The 23,520-nt window shown below is 41.6% G+C and overlaps 2 protein-coding genes across 2 annotated transcripts; one reads left to right on the forward strand and one right to left on the reverse strand.

The window, feature by feature from the left end:
• Positions 1–1,059: 1,059 nt before the first annotated feature.
• Positions 1,060–2,100, forward strand: LOC121768461 (germin-like protein subfamily 2 member 1). Its single transcript, XM_042164984.1, has 2 exons — positions 1,060–1,391; positions 1,465–2,100. The coding sequence occupies exons 1-2, from the start codon at positions 1,283–1,285 to the stop codon at positions 2,001–2,003; spliced, it is 648 nt and encodes a 215-aa protein (XP_042020918.1). The 5' UTR covers positions 1,060–1,282; the 3' UTR covers positions 2,004–2,100.
• A 110-nt stretch (positions 2,101–2,210) lies between these two features.
• Positions 2,211–5,629, reverse strand: LOC121768460 (glutamate--tRNA ligase, cytoplasmic-like). The gene is made up of 6 exons (XM_042164983.1): positions 5,445–5,629; positions 5,038–5,134; positions 4,728–4,881; positions 3,378–4,498; positions 2,710–3,177; positions 2,211–2,620 (listed from the first exon to the last, which is right to left on the reverse strand). The coding sequence occupies exons 1-6, from the start codon at positions 5,573–5,575 to the stop codon at positions 2,402–2,404; spliced, it is 2,190 nt and encodes a 729-aa protein (XP_042020917.1). The 5' UTR covers positions 5,576–5,629; the 3' UTR covers positions 2,211–2,401.
• Between the last annotated feature and the right edge of the window lie 17,891 nt (positions 5,630–23,520).

Genomic DNA, 23,520 nt, shown 5'->3' on the forward strand with positions numbered 1-23,520 from the left:
ATAATACTCCCCATCTAATAAAAATATGAGCAATTAATATAGCACAAGAATTAAGACAAAATTGATAAAATAAGAGAATTGAGAAAATGTTAGTTAAAGTTGTGTTAGTGAATAGTGGAATCCACATTATTAGTAATGTTTAATGGTGGTATAAGTTATAAATAAGTTTATTTATAGGAGTGATAAATTGAGATAATTTTCTAAAAATAGAATGCACATCTTTTTTGTGGGATGGACTTGCAATGGAATGCACATTTTTTGGGACGGACGAAAATAAAAGTGGATATATTTTATAGGGCATGACAAGTACTAAAATATTTGGCTAAGTTTAGGATTATTTATTTATATATATGGAAGACACAAAACAGACTAATATGTAGGTCAGATAATCACAATGACGACATGTTTATGCAATATCCATCGACTATATTCAGTTATAAATTTTGAAAACTTAATTGCAAGACATTTTCATTTCGTAATGTTTATGAAAGTAAGGCCTGCGTCAGGCCGTTCATGTGCTATGATTTATGTATTATTATTATTTTTAAACATGGAAAGTCGTGTGCATCTATTGGTGAAAAATGTGAGTATAGAATACTATAATTAGAATTTAAGAGAAGGAATCACGTGCAAGGCACGAAGCTCTCATCTATTTCTTGGTCAAAACTCAATACACCCCAAAGTACAGGTCAAAACTTATATCCTCATCACTATCAATTCAAAATCAAATATGTCAAAGAAAAAAAATCAAATTAACACCAAATTCGTATTTGAATTAAAATAGTTTATAGAAAAAATTCAAAATACAATTAATTAAAGTTAGTTTTTACTCCCTCCGTTTTCTGAAAATAAAAACTGGAGTACAAAATTTATAAAATAAGAGAGATAGAAAGAAAAAAAATGCTAGTGGAAAAGGTAGAAAAATGTTTCCTAAAATAGAAAGTTTCTATTATTAAGAAACGGAGCAAAATAGAAGAGTTTGTACTTTTACGAAATGGAAGGAGTATTATTTATAGTCAAATAAGCCTAAATTAAAAAAGCAAATAATATTGTGTTATTCCATCGACCTCATCACTTTCTCTCTACGAAGCCTGGTTTCGTGCTTTTGCAAACACCCCAACCCTTATTCAGAGTATTATTGAAATTGAAGCATATACTGTCTTCATAACTTTTGTCACAACTTGTTACTCATTATTACATACTTTTCTACCAACTCCCAACCATAACTATTAGATATAGATACAGATACAGTAGAGAGGCGTTGTGGTTTGAAATCTGAGGTATGGCTGTTTGCGGGCTGCTTCTAATCATGGCTCTATTCGTCTTCACCAACTCTGTTTCTGCTGATCCAGATATGCTTCAAGATCTGTGTGTTGCTGATCTCAAATCTGGTAAATTAATGTATTGATTTTGGAATTGAATTTAGATGCCAATGTGTGATATATATTAATGATTAAAAAACAGGCGTGAAAGTAAATGGATACCCTTGCAAGTCAAACGTGACGCCGGAGGACTTCTTCTTCGCCGGAATAGGGAAGCCCGGCGCCACCAACAACTCGATGGGGGCGGTGGTCACCAGCGCCAACGTGCAGAAAATCCCAGGCCTCAACACCCTCGGAGTCTCCCTGGCGCGTATCGACTACGCGCCAGGGGGACTGAATCCCCCGCACACGCACCCACGCGCCACTGAAGTGGTGTTCGTGCTCGAGGGAGAGCTGGATGTTGGATTCATAACCACCGCAAACGTCCTCATCTCGAAGACAATCAAGCAGGGCGATGTGTTCGCCTTTCCGAAGGGACTCGTCCACTTCCAGAAGAACAATGGGAAGATCCCCGCGACCGTCCTTTCCGCCTTCAACAGCCAGCTTCCCGGCACGCAGTCCATCGCCACCACCCTCTTCGCTGCAACGCCGCCGGTGCCTGACAATGTCTTGACCAAGGCCTTCATGGTTGGAACCAAGGAAGTGCAAAAGATCAAATCCAGATTTGCTCCTAAAAACTGATCAACTAATTTCATTATTTCCATCCTTCTTGCATCCTTTTTTTTTGTTGTAACCAAATAATAAATTCTACTAATAAAATTTGAATCGTTTCTTCGAATGATCATCTTTAGGGATAAATTATTATTCTATCGATTCACAAAAAATCATCTCATTTACAAGATCAGAATTATGTTTTCATATGAATTAATTAGTGCACTCAAAAGAGGATTACACACGAAATGCAACTTAATTGGTAAAACAAATCCTCCAACCGATGAGTGGAGTCGGAAGTGTGAATTGTTCAAAAAGATGAGGGCATCACAGCCAAGCTACAAGCATCATTGTTCAGATAAAAGAGTGTGTTTGACATGTAATCAATGTTGATTTTCTTCATGCCAAGAGATATTCCGGGATTATTCTTACTTCGCTACAGTTTGCTGCTTGCCATCTGGAATGGCGAAGAGGACTATAGGCTTTGAAGGTCGAATCAGAGGAACATCACATCTGTAATACCCTTTCCTCTCCAGTTGTATAACATCGCCACGCTTCAAGTTCCGCATATCAGACTCCCCAAGAGCTGATGTCTCTGTTCTCGTACAGGGATTGACCACATCCGTGAAATCTTCATCTTCCTCAAGCTTTAATCATCAAACATTTTACATAAGTTTAAAACCAATCAACTGAAAGACACAGCTTAACAAATGGAGTACTAAAATTTGAGAATTACCTTCTTCTTTGTAATAAGATAATCAAAGTCTACCAAAGTGAGTCTAACTAGTTCATTGCCATCTGATAGCCAGGTCAGCTTCAACTTTGTCTTCTTAACACTACCTTCGAGATGCAAGACTCCTACCAGCTGAGTCACAATCCCATTTTCATCTTTCTTGATTTCCTTCACAATTGCATTGCCCCAATCCTTTAGAGTTACTTCCTCATTCATAGAGATTGCTTCGGCATCAGCATAATCTATCCATAACCTATTTGAATATGTCACAGCTTTCTCTCCAGCACCTTCGTACTTTTTATGTTTTGGTAAAATGCGTACAAAAGGATCTTTGGGGCCATCAGTTAGGATCAGTAATACACGACCTTCCTCAATAACAGCAGTATGCCTAGGGCACACAGGATCAATTATCTTTTTATTAATTGCCCAGAGTTTGTCCCACTCCATAAGATTCAGATTCTTCGATGCACCCTAATCAGTTAAGCAAATCAAATAATTAGATTCATTCTTCATAGCACAGAGAAAAAAGGAAAGAGGAAACAAAACTCGAACTTACGCACAAGTATTGCAAAGAAATCAAAATATAAAGTAACGAGAAAAGAGTAAGCTATTCTTTATTCGCAAAAGTGTGCTATCACATACTTATTAGCATAGTGCAAATTGCAACTTACTTGTTCCAGAATAAACTGTATTAGTGCTTCAATTTTCAGACCTCTTCGCACTATTCCTTGAACAGTAGGAAAGCGAGGATCATCCCAACTTTCAACCTTTCCGTTTTGGACAAACCAAAGAAGCTTGCGCTTGCTAAGAAGTGTATAAACCATATTCAGTCGACTAAATTCATAGATATGGACCTTTCTGAATCCCATATCTGTCTGAATTCTGTAATACTGATCATTTCGGTCATGGTACTCACTTGATCTAAGAGCATGTGTGATACCCTCCACAGCATCAACAAAGGGACAGCAGAAATCATATGTTGGGTATACCTTATATTTAGCTCCAATCCTATGGTGAGGGGTCAAATTGCAGCGGTAATACACAGGATCCCTAAGTGATTTGTTCGGGTCCTGCATGTCCAATTTCCCTCGGAGACAACACGCCAAACCCCTCTCGGTACCAGTAATCATTTCCTTCCACAAATTCAAGTTCTCCTCCACACTGTTATTCCTGCACCTCGACTCTATGCCATCCATCCTTTCCTGCTGCATTTTCTCACGTGGAGTATCATCAACATAGGCCTTACCTTCCTGAATCAATTTTTCAGCCATTTCCATGATCTGGGGAAAGTAATCTGACGTGTATGTTATAGCACTGTACTTGATCCCAAGAGTCTCAATATCTTTAAGCAGATTATCAACAAACTCACTACTTTCTTTGTCTGGATTTGTGTCATCAAAACGTATAATAACCTGCCCTTTGTAGCGCTCAGCAAAATACTGGTTTAACAATGCAGCTTTCGAATGACCTAGATGGAGATAACCACTGGGTTCTGGTGCAAACCGCAATTTCACCTTTCCTACCTCAGCATCTGGAAGATCAACCTCAAAGGCCCGTGTGCCAGCAGTTTCAGTGGCATGGACACCATTCTCCACTGCATTCGACCGAGAATTAGATGCTTGAGGTTCCTTCGACTTGGAAGCTGCTACCTTTGCAAAACCTCTTTTCCCAAGATATGTAGAGGAAAATTCACTCAGCTGTGCATCATATTCAGCAGATATTGAATTGAACCACCGTACCAAATTTTGGTACTTGTTAGATTTCCTTAAACTTTCCCATCTCAAACCAGCTCCTGTAATGGACATATACAAGAACTTCAATTTTTTTAAGAAGCAGAGCACTTGTGTGCCATGAAGCAAATATACAAAAGAAAAAAACCATAGCAAACAGAGGCATTCTATAGTAAAGCCGAAAACATTTGTAATCAATTTCAGGAAAAGTTTTTAGAAATCAAATTTCAGAGAGCAAAACAAGTATCATTGGTATACAGAAACTGAATAACAAAAATGCCTAAATTTTACCAGCAAGAGCAGTCCAGACAGCAATATCTGCAACTGACAAGCTAAAACCAGCGAGAAATGTATTGAGTAGTAGATACTCATCCACAAAGCTGCATGCTCCTTCGAATTCGGATCCAGATGAAAAGGTGGGGGCGTAATCAATCCATTCATCGATCTACAAGACCGAAATATACAATAAAAAAAGGTTCATGAATAAATAAAATCAGCAGCAGCCAAGATAATTGAAATAAGTAATATCCTCATAATTCATAAGTATAAATTAGAAAAAGAAAGCTACTATTAGTCATGTTTAGATTGCAGAAAAACGCACCTGGCTCGTCTGATAAGCATCTCGTCCATAGAAACCAGGTAAGCTTGATATCCTACCAATATACCTAATAATCACATTAGCTCCATACAGTCTCTTCCTGAAAATTAAGCAAAGAAAAAGTAAGTGCTAAAAAGAAGCATCCACAATCCAAATAGAAAGCATCAATTATAATATCGCCATTTTATCTAATGCTATAGCAGTACGATTCTAACTCCAACCCTATTTAGAAACCCTGAATTTCTCTTCAATTAACGCCAGTGGTTCAATTTTCCAGATCCTCGACATACTTAGTAAAAGCTCAAAAACCAGATTCTGTAGAGCGCATTGATATAGGATAGATAGTTGTTCGTTGTTAACAAATTCCAAAACTAAAGTTAACTAATGTGAGAGGAAATCGAGATAAATACCCAGTCTCTAGTAAAAGAGTTGGCGGCGAGCCAGAGGGGAGAGATGGTTTAACGTTGAGAGAAATGGTGGCAATTTTGGCAGCGGCGATAGCTTGGAGCGGCGGAGAATCAGCCGCAAACTGGAGTTCCATTGCCAAATTTAGTCAGAAATGTCAATCGTAGGGTTTTTTTCTTAGGATAACTCTTTTTTGGTTCTAGACCACATTAAGGGTGTCCACTACCACTATTATAAGGCGGACACGCCCAATAGCCCTGCCCCAGTTTTTGTCCATAGCCCTAATTTTATTGTCCACAACCCCAAAATTCTATTTCCGCCACTATAGTGGACACCTCCAATAGCCCTCAAATTTTATAATCAATTTTCATTTTAAAATATTTTTAGTTTCAATCAAGTGTAATTTAAATAATCGCAGTGTAAATAACTAGAAACCGAGGTAATTAGGATTGAATATTAGTTGTATTGCAAACCGGTAAAATTATACAACGAATAATTAAAATAAAATACAACTACAAAAACTCCGCCACCGTGTACTCGATGTCGGAGTAGTCTTCCTCGTCTTCTCATCATCCTCTCTCGTTGCTGCCGGCCGCGGTATCCCCATGCGCATTATCAACCAACCCCAGTCGACTCTCAATCCGAGTGATGAGCCTCTTGTAGACGTTCCTGACGTACGATTCAATTTCCCCTGCGTATGACCGGCATACGTCTTGCAGTTGTTGCATCAACTGCACGTCTATGGTATTGCCCAATATCTCGTGGGGTTGCACCGTGGGCTGTGGGATTGGGGCGGGCTGGTGGATGCGCGATCTGGACGCGCCCGCCGATAAGCGGGAGGCACTTCTACCCCCTCTGGCGCTGCGGATAGAGGCCTGTAATCTCCAAATGCGGAACGACTCAGATTCCGCTATAAAGGTGGCGGAGTTGGAGAAGACCTCCACGACTGAGATGGAGGAAGGGGTGGACTCGATGCCCACAGTGGGGGAGATTGATTCCAACTCCAATGCTGGGACGGAGGCGCATATCCGGCAAAGCCCGACGGCTGAGAAGCATATCCGCCAAAACCCGATGGCTGCGAAGGATAGGTCGAGGGGTTTGATGATTGCTGCCATATCCCGATTCCTGAGAGTTGGGTGATTCGTCGTCTTCTCGATGCATTTTTTAGAGAGTGGTTGTGTAGATAGTGAGTGGATGGATTTTGTGAAAATGGTGAAAAATAAGTGGTGGGGAGTGGTATTTATAGAGAAATAAAAATTAAATTTTGACCGCAGGCGCCACGGCGGATGTCCGCAATATAGTCGCCGCACCTATAGGCGCGGCTATGTCCCCCCCGCCGCGTCCTCGCTCCTCACCCGGCGATCGCCCGTCCGCCGTCTCTCGCCACGTCCTCCGCGTCCGCCCCCGGGACGGACAACCTCGCCACTATAGTCCGCCAGCCGACCGCCCACCCTCGCGGCTATAGCCGCGTCCACTCCATAGTGGACACTCTAACCATTCCATCTTAATACTGGACTTTTTTTAGCTTTCCAGTTTGTGAGAAACGCATGATCGTCATGCGTCTTTGGTTAATGAAACGCATGAGGGTCGTTTTTAAATTTTTAAATTTTTTTTAAATTTTATTTGAAGACGCATGACCTTCATGTAAAACGCATGACCCACATGCGTCTCTCAATCGAATTAAATCTCAGAAGGCAGTAAACGCAGAACACAGAACACAGCGAGAAAAAAGGGCAGCGCGATTCTTGGCGATTTCCCGTGACTTCTTCCAATTTTCCTTTTTATTCCGGTAAGTTTTCTTCAATTTTTAAACATTCCTCACTTATTCGTTGGTTATTGGCTTTTTTGTTTCGGTTTTAGGTGATTTTGTAAATTAGGGTTTTTGATGAAATTGTTCAATTAATCCGATGATTTGTTGTTTTGTTAACTGTAACAGATTTTTATTGATGATATGCAAGCAATCGATTCTATATGTTTGTGAAATTCATCCAATTATTGAAGTTGTGAAATTCATCGAAGGATGATTGTTGAATCTTGAGATTTTTGTTAAGTCTTTTGTCTTCAACTTATGAAGTCCTGAAGAATATTATGATGTAATGTTGAAGTAAATATTGTAAAACTTGGAGAGGAAGACGCATGAAGTAAATTAAGATGGAAACGGTTGTCTTGTGTAGGTGTAGCGTCTAGGGTGAAAATATGAATGAACTTAAGAGCATCCACAACCGTGCTCTTGCCAGCGAGCACGGTTGTGGGCCCGACGCCACTATTCCTGCCTGCTCTCTGGCAAGAGCACAACACCCACAGCTGTTTTTAGCACCCAAATAGTAGCAAGGTCTATTGATGAGGCTAAAATGAGGCTTATTTAAGTAACTAAGTGATTGGCTAAGTGTTTACACAAATGATAGGAAATTAAGCTCAAAGTGGCTTCTAGGGGATCATGTATAGGACTAGGCATGTGATCATTTGGCCATGGAGTTCATCCTAGTGCCTTATCCTCCCATATCATTGACACAAATGAATACAAGCGGTTCACTCGATAAAGCAAATCAATCCAAGATAATCTCCACAAGACATGTAATTTTCATACTCTCCTCAACTCAAGAAATCGATTATAATCACAACATGCTCTTTCAAATAAATCATGCACAAATTCCATCCATCCTAAGCTTCAAAGATCAAGTAAAATCAGGCAGGAATTCCCAACCAGAAAGCCAAAGATCTAGCATGCATCCGTCAATTACATGATTCAAAACACTTTTATCATACAATACACCCATAAACATGCATCAAATCATTCACAACCCCCAAAAACTTGAATGCTTCATTGTCCTCAATGTATGCAAAAGAGAACATAAAAAGTAAAGGGAAAGAAGACTCCCCCAAACTTGGCGTGATATCCAAAGTGCATTCGGGTGGGTGGGTGGGTGTATTTTCCTTTGTAGGTGTGCTTCCTCATAAGCTCGAATGTGAATCCTATCTCCACGTTGCTCCTACAAAAAGAAAAATTAAAACAACAAAAAGAAAACAAAATACTCAATTCATAAAAATACATCGAATGAAAGAATTGAGCGAACAAAACCCTCGATTTATTAAGAGAAAATAAAGAAAACTAAAAACTCATTGGGTTGCCTCCCAACTAGCGCCTTTGTTTAAAGTCGTTGGCTCGACTTAGTCTTCTAGCTACAACTCTGAAACAAAAAATAAAAATGTTAGAAAACTATACAAAAATAAAAAATAAAAAGAATCCTAATTAAATAACCAGTTGCCTCCCCGGCAACGGCGCCAAAACTTGATGTGTAATTTTCGAGCTTTTATATTAATGGATTTAGAACACACAAGTTTAATAAAATAGCTCTAATATTACAATCTATCTGCAAGAGTACAGAGTCGATAGTAGTACTTCGAGTGTCGAACCACAGGGAGGCGTAGGTTATTTAACGAGAATTGACAAGATTAATAAACTAAATTTACAAACTAAAGTGAAAAAATGGAGAAACTCAAGAGATAGAGAACGCTGCTCATAATATGCTCCAGATGTGAATTAACTTAACGGACCAATTAACCTATGGATTAAATCTAATGAAAGTTGTAATAATCTCGTTCATTCTACTCACACTGAACATGTTCATAGATGCTTGAATTTAACCTTGCTGAACACTAAGATCAAATTCGTACTCATCAGATTATCACTCCTACAGACGCATAGTAAGCTCTAATCCAACTTCTAAGTTCCAACGTACATGATTCATTTACAAAATCAGTTAAACATTCCTACAGACGCATAGTAAATATCCAACAATTATTGTAACGACATGTAAATCAACTTATCCAAGATTCATATGCTGAACACGATACAAATCTCAAACTCTTTATCTACGTTTCCACCTTTTAACCAAGTTAAAGAGACATTGGCTAAAAGACAAGATTGAATCATAAATCAGGCCGGAATTATAATTCAACGTAAAAAGTACCGTAGAAAAGATCATAGAATATTATTAATCCATAGAATCCTAAAGTAATTCACATCTTTCACAAATTAGGAGCAACGTGAGAATTTAGTTACACATCAACAATCAATAAACAAGAAGAACTCATGAAATTGATGTGTAGATGGTAGCAAATCTCCTCCGGGATGATGAAGATTGGATCTCCCTTCCTTCCTCTGCAATTTTCGTCCAAGCCGTCCCTTTTCTCCCCTCTCTCCTTTTTTCTCACCTACTCCCCAAAAATAATGTCCCTTTGACACCTTTTTCCAATCCCCCTCTTTCCAACCAATAACGTCACCTTTTCTCCAAAACCGTCCCCTCCACTCTCTCTCTCCCCCCCTTTTTCTCAATCCCATTCTGCCTTTTTTCTTCTTGGGAAAGGAAACTGCCGCCTTTAACTGATATTGCAGTTATAATTGATCCACCCGGCCGGGTGGATTATTAGGCATAAAATTCACCCGGCCGGGTGACCAATTTTGAGGAATTGCTGGAATTTTCGTGTTCTAAACATCATACCCGGCCGGGTAGAATTATTAGGCATAAAATACACCCGGCCGGGTGCCTCATTTTGAGAGCTTTCCGGGCAGGAATTTTGCACAACTTTTTCACCATCCGAGCTTCATTCTTTGTTTCGTTTCACCATTCATTCCTCTTCCTACACCATAAAACATACTTTTGCAAGCATCAAACTATATAAATCATGTAAAGTTAGGGGAATAAAAATGTTCAATTTGATTCGCATCAGCGGCACTACCCCCAATTGTCTTTGGAGGCCCAATATCATGGCCTCGTGCGATCGAAGTTGCCAGGGGGTCATAGTGGACCTATCGGCTATATTGAGTTGGGCCAAAAGCTGCCACAACGAGTTGGTGGGGGGTGGAGGTGGCTCATATGGAACGGGAGCGGGAACTGGAGCATCGGCGGTTGCAGCCGCGGCTCGATGGCGGTTGGCCGCCGCCTTCTTCCTTCATTGCGGTCGGCGTTGGGAACCGCTCGGACCGGCGTCAGGGCTACTCAAGTTAGCTCCGGCGAGTTGGCTAGCCACTTTTTCAGAGCCGGCGTCGGATAGGGATACCGACCTTGACCATTTGGAGTAGCCGCTAGAGAAGGATGTTACGCCTCCCATATACTTCGGGTGCGTCTGCATCTCCTGCGAAACGTTGAGGTACTTGAATGGCTTGTAGTTCATGGATTGGTAGGTACTCATCGCGGCAGTGATGAAGTCGACCTCGTTCCGATCGCTCCCCGCATTCCGATCTTCCTGGAGGAAATAGCCATTGAATTGCCAATTTCATCTTTGGCTCGGAAGATGGCGTTGCGCACCATACTCTCGTTGCGCTCGACTGTTCCCGGCGGCCGGTTTTCATTGTACTGCTGAGCGATGCGCCACCAAAAGTGATCGCCGGATTGGTTCGTGCCAACCACCGGATCTTCGGAGATTTCCAAGTACGCCTTGAACAATTTATCCATCTCCGCCGGAGTGTACGGTGTGCGGACACCGCGAGTAGGAGGAGTCGGAGTTTGAGGGGGGCGGTCGGCCTAGGCTCCGGTGTCCACCCGTATCGCCCTTCAGGGGCACCTTGGTCGTCGATTGGGTATGACCGGTAGCCACCCGGAATGCCCGAACTTTAGGTTTGAGGAGGGGCCGAGTAATCCGTTTCCGGACTAGGAAACGGTGGTGAACCGAACCATTCGGGGTTCCAACCGGAGCCCGGGGGGTTATCGCTGTGGCCGGATATTGTTATGGTGTAGGAGTGGAAGAAAGATTGAGAATGGATATGCGAGAATGAAGATGAGAATGGATATGTGAGAATGAAGATGAGAATTGTGTAGTTTGGTGTGAATTTTTGGGTGTGAAAGTATGTGTATTATAGATGAAAATGTGTATTTTTGGGGGAAAAAATAAAAAAAATTAAAAAGTGGTAAAAACGGTAATAAATAGATATATTTTTTTTGGGAAGTGAAATTTTTTTATATTTTTTGTCAATGTTTTTAATTAAAAACCGATTTTTAATAAAAAAACAAAAAATTTTTCAAAGGCAACGACTATGCTGTTGCCCAATCGAGTGCCGCCACGTCGCCTGCTCGCTGGCACGGACGTGCTCTTCGCAACGAGCAGCGCCGTGCCAGCGGCACGGACGGACGAATGCTGTCCGTCCACCGCTGCGCATGCTCTACAGCTGGGGTTTGAAGGGATTAGTGGTTGGGAGTTTGGGGGCGACGTTTTATTGATATTAATACGAGAAGTTTGAATATAAGTACCAAGTTTGTTTATGATGCATAAAGTAAAGTAAATTCCGAATATTAAATTTAGATTTCACGTGCACGTGCAACCCTCAATTTATTGGTTTTGAAATATTAGATGGTAAATAATCAGTCTTTTCTTTCAATTTTATATCCATGGCTAATCTTCAACCTGAATATATTTTTGAAATTCTGTTTTCCAAAGAGGAGCTTTGATGGTGGTGATTTATTTTGAAATTAAGGTTTTGTATTATTTATACAATTCTGATTTAGGCTAATGAAATGCTAGATGGTAGAGAAAATGTGTGTACTTTTGTGCTAGGGTCAAGCCTCTCAAGTCTAGAGAATCCGCTAGATCACAAGGTCTAGGAACTCAGAGGATCCTGGGAGTCTCGGTCGTCGGACATACAAATTCCGTGTTAAAAACCCTCAACCCGCTATACTATGAATTAGTACAGGGAAGTAGGGATCGATCCCACGAAGATGGATGTGTAAGAAGGCATTTAAAAGATTCTAGAAAAGGAATTAGTTGCTGCCACGCAAATTTGGGTTGAGAAAGAAAATTACAACTAGGCTGGGGAATGAAAACTAACACTAGACCTAGGAAACTGTAAATATCATGCGGACATGGGACATCATCTTAACTTCAATATCTCAAACAAACTTCCTCGACCTAGTAAACGACTTCCTAAACTAACTAAACAGGAATCAAACATGCAGTGGGACCTTTTCCCGAAACGGTAAAGTACGGATGAAAAGCTGCAAATAACTAACTCTGAAATTCACAAACAACGATCTGCATCTTATCACTTGATTCAAGCTCGAACATGGAGAAAACAGAGTAATAACCAGATTCAAACAGAACAACATAATTCGGACGTCGGAAACTGGCGATTAATCGGAAATCGAACAGATCTACATCTACTAGACTAAGTAAACAGAAACACAGAAACGAGCCATCAGATTCATGCACAATCAACCAACTCTGCTTCAGATCCACACGTCGGATGCTTAATCCACTCCGGATCCAAGCAATCCGAACCAAACTACAACTAAAAACAACTCCATGTGCTCCGATTCAACAGATCCACTCCGATCAACGACAATCCAACCACGATTTAACTCCAATTCACCAGATCAAGTGCGAAAAGCATCCATTCAAGCAAACAACCACAAACTCAGAATCAAACACAAACAAACCTCAAAATCAGCATCATTCATGACAGAAATTGAAATTCCATAGATAGCTAAACGAGATTTCAACAATCACAACGAAAGCCGAGCTTCGAACAGTGAAGACTCGGTAGAAATCTGAATCAGAAAATTAAAACGAAAGCAGATAAATTGTTTCTTCGCCCTACACGAGGACGATGGTGCACAACAGCCAACAGAAAATGACACCAAAACCCCCCAGATTTCCGATCACCCCAAGTGTGTGTAGAAGTGTGTGAACGTAAGCTCAGAGCCAAAAAGTAAAAAAAATTTTCCTCCCTTTCATGTTGCATGCTCTCTCTTTTATAGATGTGGAGGCGATCTTCTAGAAGCTTTTCTCTTGAATTCTCCGTTCTACCCTCCAGCTAATGATCTCCTCCGTCTGGCAATTTTTCATCATTCTGCTCACTTTCTCGCCAATTTCCTTCGCCAGACGATTATCTTCCTTCCTTCCTGGACTTGGCGATTTCTTCTACACACGTGGCTTAAAAGATGTGTTAGACCCCGCAAATTGTTGAATTTAACCTCATAACCGATGCATGAAATTACCCTTATCAAACTGCTCACACTTAACCCATACTTGTCCTCAAGTATTAAGACAAGAAAAAGGAATAAGGCGAATTTCAATGCATGGTTATCCTATGACCGACCCTACAGACACACAAAAGACACAAACTCTTAGACCTAGACACAATAACAGACTTGACCAGAAAGCAAATAAACACTTAATGTAACACCCCGACTTTTTCTACCCTTTTTATTTGTTCTCGAAAGGACGTCGTTTACGCATCTGAAAATTTTTGGCCTTTATTTCTTTTGTCGAGAGAAGTATTTCATTTTTTTGGGCCTAACAATTATTCTTTTCCTATCCCAATTTATTTATTCCCAAGCCCAATTCTTTTAGCAACTATTTCAGCCCAATTTTGGAGAAGACCAAGTCAGGTTTTATTTCATCAATTTTGAGCCCTTCTCCACTTCCTTTTCGGTTACCACATTTGAGAAGGAGAAAGAAATCAGATTTTAAATAAAGGAGCAAATCTCGGCCATATCTCCAACACACATATCTCCCCATGATTCCACGTTTTTCTTTTGCTCAACCAGTTCCAACAAAATCGAGAAAGGAAACCGAGAGATGAGGGGAGAAAAAAAAGTGAGGCAGTGGCAATGATCGAGGGATGAGAAATTTCTTGGATCGAATGGCGATAGGCAGCGTTGAAGCCATCGTGGTTCGGGCAGAGACTGTGGCGAATTGCAGCGACGATGAGAGAAGAAGATAGGCGGAGAGTTGAGGCTTCGAGCTCGCCGACGGCGACGACAGAGTTACATTATTGGAACAAAACGAATTGGTAGAGAGATGAGTGATGGTGATCGAAAGAGGAAAGGAGATAGAGGCATGTGACGTGTTGAGAGTTCTTTCTATGAAATCGGAGATATGAGAGTAAAGAGGGGATGACGAGAGATAGATGGAGGAGTGACAGCGGCGGTGCGATGCTGATCGGGATAGCGATGGCACTGCTCGTCTGCTCGATGAATCCCGAACAGCAGCAGCAGCAGCGACTGAGCAGCGGCATGGCAGGCTGTCCCGGCGGAGCAGCAGCGCCCGATCAGCGGCTGCAGTGGGGAGGCAACGGCTGTTCGGGGGCGGTGACTTCGCGGAGGAAGGACGACGGACAGCACGGGGTGTACGAACAACAACAATTGCGAGAGAGAGAGGGAGACAGCGGTGGCCGCGAACTGAGGCTGGCCATGGCAACAGCTATCGGCTCAACGGAGAGACAACGACGCTGTAAAATAAGAAAGAGAAGATGGAGAGATAAGCTAGACGGAGGGAGAGTGGTGGGGAGACTGCAATGATATTTGAGATTTTCAATTGGGAAAGGTTAGGAGAGAGAGATCGACGAGTGAGAAAGAGATGGTTGGATTTTGATTTATGTTGTGTTGGGTCATATGATTGATTCAAGTGGATTGAATAAATAGTAGTATTGGGCTAAGTTTAATTTAGATGGGGCATGTGGTTGGAGTATTAAGACTAGTTGGCTGACACGAAAAAAATAAAGTGACGAAGGGAAGTAGTTATGTTTTATGCTGGAAACATTAAATTGTGTTGGGCCGGAGATAAGAAGCTCGGGTAGCCTCGGGAATAATTGGAAGAATGGAAGCATGGACTCAAGGAAGGATTTTCTCCGCGAACAAAATTGGAGTCGAAGTAAGGAGCTCAAATCCAGAAAATCAAACGAACGAGGTGGGCTTTCGAACTAAATACTTTCTAGAGCTTTAGTTTTAATATTTTGATTCGAGCATCATTTTATGTGACGAAATTCCTTTTAACTGAGATTTCAAGTATTATTAATTTTATTCGAGGATGATGTGATTTATGTGCTTAAAGTGAAATGATTTAAGTGAAAGTGATGTTATGTGATATATGTGTTGATTTATCGAGTGATTTGTGATTTGCTCGACTTGTTGATGTGATGTGAGAAGATGCTCGACCTTGACAGAGAAAAATGATTTATGCTTCAAATACGTTTTTGAGGAAAATAAAGTTTGCAAAGGGAATGTCATGCCATGCTTTTGTTTGAGAAATGCCTATCTGTTTGTTTAGCAAGGGAGTTGTCCCTACTAGACCTATTGAAATCGAATTCGGGTCTGACTAGGAAGTGAGTTCCTACTCAGGCTAGTGTACACCACGTAGATCGTGCGCTATCTCTTCGAGTTGGCCGGTCTAGTGACTTTGAATGTGGCCTCATTCTTTGTCATGTATGTTGAGATTGTTGAGATGATGTTGTTGAGGTTGTTGAGATGATGATGTTGATGATGGCTTAGTGGGGAGTGAGTCCCTACTATGAGTTTAATCGAATTCGGGTCCTAGCAAGGGTGTGTCCCTACTCGGACTAGTGTACACGATGAGGACTGTGAGTCATCGAACGGGTTGGCCGGTTTTCGTGCTCGTGGAAAGTGGCCCCCTTACACGACACCCTAAAGAACAGATATGGCAGTTTCTTAAATAAATCAAGGAGAAATGGTTGTGTTTTGAAATGATGAGGAAAAAGGATTTGAGGATGAGTTGAAAGTTTGTGTTTGGGATATTTTTAGTGTCTCGGGCCTTTTCAAGTTAAAACCCCGAGGTCACTCAATGGTGGCATGATATAATTGTTTTTATAAAATTGTTTTAGCATTTGTCCACTGAGTGCATCAAGTACTAAGCCCTGCATGTGCAGGTTGAGCGGTGACGAGTGCGGTGGGTGTTGAGCATAAAAGTGAAGAATGTCTATCAAATGTCTAGAATATGTTGTGTCTTCATACATAGCATTATTCTACTCTCGAAATGCTTCCGCTAAATATTGTTTCTTTTGAGTTGTTGATTGTTGAGATACTCTGATTTTATTCGAGCTATTCCCATTTGTTTCGAGCTATGGTCAAGTTGTGATGTTTTCCCCTTTCTTCCCTGCTTGTTTAATCCTCCCCTAGTCGCGATCAACCGTGTTTTCTATTCTTAGAAAATGCGGGCGTGACAGAGTGGTATCAGAGCAATTTTTCTTTCCGCTCTGGACCCGAGAGTCTTTTTCTGTCTTAGTCTACACTCGTTTCGCTAGACTAAAATAATAATGATAATAATAATAATTATAATGATAATTATGCATTGAAGGCTCAACATCCCGACTCGTCACTCTCAACCGAGAAAAAGGTAACATGTTTTTTTTAGAATGTTTTTATGAGAAAGTTTTGGAGAAAGGATAATGAGAGAATTTTGAGAATGAAGAGAAAATTTTTATAAGACCGAGGAAGAAAAATCTTTCCGTGAGGGATTGGTTTCAAATTGAGAAGAGTATTTTCTGATGTTTAAGAAAAGAGCAAGTTTTGAAGAGAAATTATGAGTTTGATTTCGAGTTTGAGTTTTAAAGTATGAAAGTGTTTTTGCTTTGGGATGTGAAAATGTTGTGTGTTTATCTTGAGGTATGAATGACATTATTGTGGTAGATGTTGATCTAGGAGATGGTGAAATGAGTTGTGAACTTAGAGTAACTAAAATATAAGCCTAGTTGACCGCGCGAATCGTAGTTCTATGTTGAAAACTTAACTATTGCTTTTTCGAGCAACGAAAACGAACGAGAATCTGAAAGTTTGGGGTGAACCCCAAAATTGTCAAGGCACGACGAGGCAAGGAGATCGAGAGTGCGAATGGAGGCCGGTGGACCATGAAACTTTTTCTTGGAATTGCGTGAAACTTTGGAACAAGCTAGGTGCGAACCATTTTATCTCTTGTTGGATAATTAGTATTTCCTATAGTTTTCCCTAAACGATAAGATCAAAGAGAATACGAAGAAAATTTCAAGAAGAGGAAGATCACGAAGACGAAGTGAAGTTTCGAACACGAAAGAGGGTGCAAGACAAGATGATGGAGAAATTCTATATTTAAAGGACGTAAGCAAATTTCGGGATGAAATTTTTGTTAAGATGGGTAGATTGTAACACCCCAACTTTTTCTACCCATTTTATTTGTACTCGAAAGGACGTCGTTTACGCATCTGAAAATTTTTGGCCTTTATTTCTTTTGTCGAGAGAAGTATTTCATTTTTTTTGGGCCTATAACAATTATTCTTTTCCTATCCCAATTTATTTATTCCCAAGCCCAATTCTTTTAGCAACTATTTCAGCCCAATTTTGGAGAAGACCAAGTCAGGTTTTATTTCATCAATTTTGAGCCCTTCTCCACTTCCTTTTCGGTTACCACATTTGAGAAGGAGAAAGAAATCAGATTTTAAATAAAGGAGCAAATCTCGGCCATATCTCCAACACACATATCTCCCCATGATTCCACGTTTTTCTTTTTCTCAACCAGTACCAACAAAATCGAGAGAGGAAACCGAGAGATGAGGGGAGAAAAAAAAGTGAGGCAGCGGCAATGATCGAGGGAGGAGAAATTTCTTGGATCGAATGGCGATAGGCAGCGTTGAAGCCATCGTGGTTCGGGCAGAGACTGTGGCGAATTGCAGCGACGATGAGAGAAGAAGATAGGCGGAGAGTTGAGGCTTCGAGCTCGCCGACGGTGACGACAGAGTTACATTATTGGAACAAAACGAATTGGTAGAGAGATGAGTGATGGTGATCGAAAGAGGAAAGGAGATAGAGGCATGTGACGTGTTGAGAGTTCTTTCTATGAAATCGGAGATATGAGAGTAAAGAGGGGATGACGAGAGATAGATGGAGGAGTGACAGCAGCGGTGCGATGCTGATCGGGATAGCGATGGCACTGCTCGTCTGCTCGATGAATCCCTAACAGCAGCAGCAGCAGCGACTGAGCAGCGGCATGGCAGGTTGTCCCGGCGGAGCAGCAGCGCCCGATCAGCGGCTGCAGTGGGGAGGCAACGGCTGTTCGGGGGCGGTGACTTCGCGGAGGAAGGACGACGGACAGCACGGGGTGTACGAACAACAGCAATCACGAGAGAGAGAGGGAGACAGCAGCTATCGGCTCGACGGAGAGACAACAACGCTGTAAAATAAGAAAGAGAAGATGGAGAGATAAGCTAGACGGAGGGAGAGTTGGTGGGGAGACTGCAATGATATTTGAGATTTTCAATTGGGAAAAGTTAGGAGAGAGAGATCGACGAGTAAGAAAGAGATGGTTGGATTTTGATTTATGTTGTGTTGGGTCATATGATTGATTCAAGTGAATTGAATAAATAGTAGTATTGGGCTAAGTTTAATTTAGATGGGGCATGTGGTTGGAGTATTAAGACTAGTTGGCTGACACGAAAAAAATAAAGTGACGAAGGGAAGTAGTTACGTTTTATGCTGGAAACATTAAATTGTGTTGGGCCGGAGATAAGAAGCTCGGGTAGCCTCGGGAATAATTGGAAGAATGGAAGCATGGACTCCAGGAAGGATTTTCTCCGCGAACAAAATTGGAGTCGAAGTAAGGAGCTCAAATCCAGAAAATTAAACGAACGAGGTGGGCTTTCGAACTAAATACTTTCTAGAGCTTTAGTTTTAATATTTTGATTCGAGCATCATTTTATGTGACGAAATTCCTTTTAACTGAGATTTCAAGTATTATTAATTTTATTCGAGGATGATGTGATTTATGTGCTTAAAGTGAAATGATTTAAGTGAAAGTGATGTTATGTGATATATGTGTTGATTTATCGAGTGATTTGTGATTTGTTCGACTTGTTGATGTGATGTGAGATGATGCTCGACCTTGACAGAGAAAAATGATTTATGCTTCAAATACGTTTTTGAGGAAAATAAAGTTTGCAAAGGGAATGTCATGCCATGCTTTTGTTTGAGAAATGCCTATCTGTTTGTTTAGCAAGGGAGTTGTCCCTACTAGACCTATTGAAATCGAATTCGGGTCTGACTAGGAAGTGAGTTCCTACTCAGGCTAGTGTACACCACGTAGATCGTGCGCTATCTCTTCGAGTTGGCCGGTCTAGTGACTTTGAATGTGGCCTCATTCCTTGTCATGTATGTTGAGATTGTTGAGATGATGTTGTTGAGGTTGTTGAGATGATGATGTTGATGATGGCTTAGTGGGGAGTGAGTCCCTACTATGAGTTTAATCGAATTCGGGTCCTAGCAAGAGTGCGTCCCTACTCGGACTAGTGTACACGATGAGGACTGTGAGTCATCGAACGGGTTGGCCGGTTTTCGTGCTCGTGGAAAGTGGCCCCCTTACACGACACCCTAAAGAACAGATATGGCAGTTTCTTAAATAAATCAAGGAGAAATGGTTGTGTTTTGAAATGATGAGGAAAAAGGATTTGAGGATGAGTTGAAAGTTTGTGTTTGGGATATTTTTAGTGTCTCGGGCCTTTTCAAGTTAAAACCCCGAGGTCACTCAATGGTGGCATGATATAATTGTTTTTATAAAATTGTTTTAGCATTTGTACACTGAGTGCATCAAGTACTCAGCCCTGCATGTGTTTTCCTTATGTGCAGGTTGAGCGGTGACGAGCGCGGTGGGTGTTGAGCATAAAAGTGAAGAATGTCTATCAAATGTCTAGAATATGTTGTGTCTTCATACATAACATTATTCTACTCTCGAAATGCTTCTGCTAAATATTGTTTCTTTTGAGTTGTTGATTGTTGAGATACTCTGATTTTATTCGAGCTATTTCCATTTGTTTCGAGCTATGGTCAAGTTGTGATGTTTTCCCCTTTCTTCCCCGCTTGTTTAATCCTCCCCTAGTCGCGATCAACCAGAAATGCATGAACTAGTTTCAACTTTTAGGCAGCTGTCCCCACAAGCTTAAGGTCTATCCGATCGTCTACAGTCTCCAAATCCTCCCCTTCCCTTCTTCTACTTAGTCGGTCTATCAGTTCGTCAAGATAACCTATTAACTTCCCAATTGTTGGATTCACTCGATCGCTCATTCCTCACCAGGGATGTTTGGATCGATTCACCTTAAAGGCATTACCACACCACTGATGCTTCGGGTTATGAGAGTTTCTCTTTCCTACAGCCCCTCTCTCTTTTTATTTTATTTCTTTATTCCCGGGTCAGGTCACTATTGCTTCCTACCCTTAGATTTCTTTTTCTTCTCTACCCCCATTTTTTTCCTTTTTTTTCCCTGGACTTCGTCCAGCTTATACCTCCTTTTTCTGGACTTCGTCCAGCTTATATCTCCAGAACCCTTTTCCCACTTTCCCTGGACTTCGTCCAGCTTATACCTCCTTTTTCTGGACTTCGTCCAGCTTATACCTCCTTTTTACTACTATTTTTTTTCCTTCTGACTCTTCGTCTTTGAGCATCGTTTTCTGTTGAATCTGTTTCATTCTGCCTAGGTAGCTTAAATCCAGTAGTTACGGTAATTTCCAATGTTGAATCGCATGTTTTCATTTCTGTAGTTAATCTGCCTGAGTTTACAAATCTAGATAGCTGTTAGATTTTAGATCTGAAATGGTTAAATGTGAAAGCTTAGTTTACGTAGTTTCTGCCACCTTGCATGTCACCCAATAAGCATGATTTCAGTTTCGCTAGATTAATCTTTTGATTTGGAGTTTTTAATTTTGGATCTGAGCTGTGAAGTTTGTTAATCTGTGTTTCTCGTTCATGAAATCTGAGATTGTTGATCTGAGTTTATTCATGTTGAAGAAGATAACATCCACATCCAAGTTTGGGACCACTTTTACTTTTTAGTTATTTTTTTTTTGCTTTTGTCCTTTACTTTTTCTACCTTTTCAGCTGGTACCCTACAGATTTGTCAGTCTATTCACCTAACTACCTCTTTTCCTCTGATATTCCGTTTAGCTTTTTATAGTAATCCCGTACCTTACACATTTTTTCTGAGACATAATGTCCCCTACTCTCACGTACACAGCTGCTTATCAAACGTCTCTCACACCTCCTAATCAGTAGAGTAACATCTTAACTTCCAGCCTAGATAAAGTCTCAACCCAAAGCGTGGTAGCTAACCAAAACCTCTCCAGAATTTCACCACAATTCCCAAAGCGCATTCATCTCTGTGGGATTCGACCCCTACCTTCACTATACTACCCAGTAGAAGAGGGTTGAGGATTTATTGATACCAGGTTCAGGCTTAGCCAGGGATTCCATACTGATCAGTAGGATATACCTTCGCTTTAACGACACCTGACACAAACCTGCTCTTTCAAATTGCGCCGTTGCCGGGGAAGAATGACGTTATTTATTGTTATTGTGTGTGACGCTTTGGCGTATATATTGTGGATAATTTTTCTCTTTCTTTTTATTTCAGTTTATGAGAAGCAGTTCGGCTCCTGACCAGTGGAGACCGAAGATACTTCAGCGAGGATCTATACTCGTAACCACTCGATCTGACCTGTCGACGGCGTTGTCTGACTTAGGCTCGAGTAGTGACGAGGAGCAATACACCATAGAGGGGTCAATACCAGAAGAGATACCACTGTTGGAAGGCAACCCAAGAGAGATGGCTGCCAACGTAGATGATGATCCAGAAATCGGAACGCTGAACACGCATACCGAGGGAGAACCACCGCAAGCTATAGTAGTCACCCCGAGGCAGACTGCCTATGATGTGAAGCTCCATGTTATCACAATTCTGCCTACGTACTGCGGGAAGAGCTATGAAGGCCCTTACGAGTTCCTTCATGAGTTCTGTAAGATTTGTAGGGCGCAGAGGAGGCCAGCAGGGGCAACCGAGGATGACTACAGATTGAAGGCTTTGCCGTTCGTTTTGAAAGGGAAGGCAAACACCTGGTTCATGCGACTGCCTCCTAATTCCATCGAAAGTTGGGCCGACTTCAAGTCAGGTTTCCTAGGAGAATTTTTCCCGTCATCGAAGACGAGCGCGCTGAAGAGAGAGATCACTAGTGTGAAGCAAGGGTACGATGAGCCCTTGAGTGATTATTGGGCGAAGTACATGAGCCTCTTGGATGCGTGTCCCAACCATCGCATGGCGGATATAGAGGTACATCATACCTTTTATGAGGGAATGAACAAGGCAACAAAGGACCTAGCAAACTCCTCGTCAGGAGGAAGCTTCACGCAGTTGAGGGTCAGCGAAGCTAAGAGGATCCTAGGGAAACTTTTGAGCGCGAAGAAGGAGTACGACAATTCAAGAGATGGTTACAGCAGAGAAAGGATTTCCAGCGCCTTGTCTACTGACCAGGAGTAGAAGATAGAGCAGAAGATGGATTTGAATATGGACGAATTGAAGAAGACACTCCTGAGCGCAATCGAAAAGAATGCACCACCGACTTCCCCAGCTGGGAACTACAAGGGTGGAGAACAGGGAAACCAAGGACCGAGCTATGATCAGCCTAATGACTTCGTGAATATGTAACAAGTCAACGCTGCTGGGTATTACAATTCTAGTGGGCATTGGATCCAGGGGAGACAACGGGATGCACCATGGAGGGACCATCCGAACTTTCGATACGGAGATGGGGGCCAAAATCAAAACCAAGGTCCAAGTCAGAACCAATACCACTCTCACCCGCACCAGAATTTCAACCGGAGCCCAGAAAATCCAAACAACCAGTTCAACTGGTCAGGAAGGAACCAACAACCCCATAGTCAACAACCTCAAAACCAACACCCACAAAACCAGAATCAAAACCCTGTTTATGTACCACCCCACCAGAGAAACTTTCAAAATTACCAGAATCAACCTAACCAGGGTCCGCAACATCAGCAAAACCAAAAACAGTTCCAAAACCAGAACCAGAACCAATATCACCATGACCAGTACAACCCTCCTGGCCAGTATAACCAATACCCACCTAACCAGAACCAACAAAACTTCCAAAATTTCCAGCCCAACCAAAGTTCCCAGTATAACCAGCACCAAGGCCCAAATCAGTCACAATATCCCAACAGGACAAGACGATCCATGGAGGACATGATGGGAGAATTGCTCGCGTCGCAGCAAGGTATCAAGGGCGAGTTGCAATCCCACAACGAAGTAGTGCAGGGGATGTAGAATGCCCAGAAGGAACATAAAGTGAACATGGATATGATGAACAGACAGTTGGCCCAACTGGCCAGTTCGGTGGGTGATTTGAGAGGAAATTCGAGGAAACTCCCTTCTACAGTCCATATACCCGAAAAAGAGAATGTTAGTAAGGTGACACTGAGGTCCGGCACCGCCTATGAAGGACCCCAACCGAAAAAAGCCAATGGAGAATCGAGTGGGAT

Source organism: Salvia splendens, chromosome 15 (assembly GCF_004379255.2).
Source record: "Salvia splendens isolate huo1 chromosome 15, SspV2, whole genome shotgun sequence".
Taxonomy (NCBI): Eukaryota; Viridiplantae; Streptophyta; class Magnoliopsida; order Lamiales; family Lamiaceae; genus Salvia; species Salvia splendens.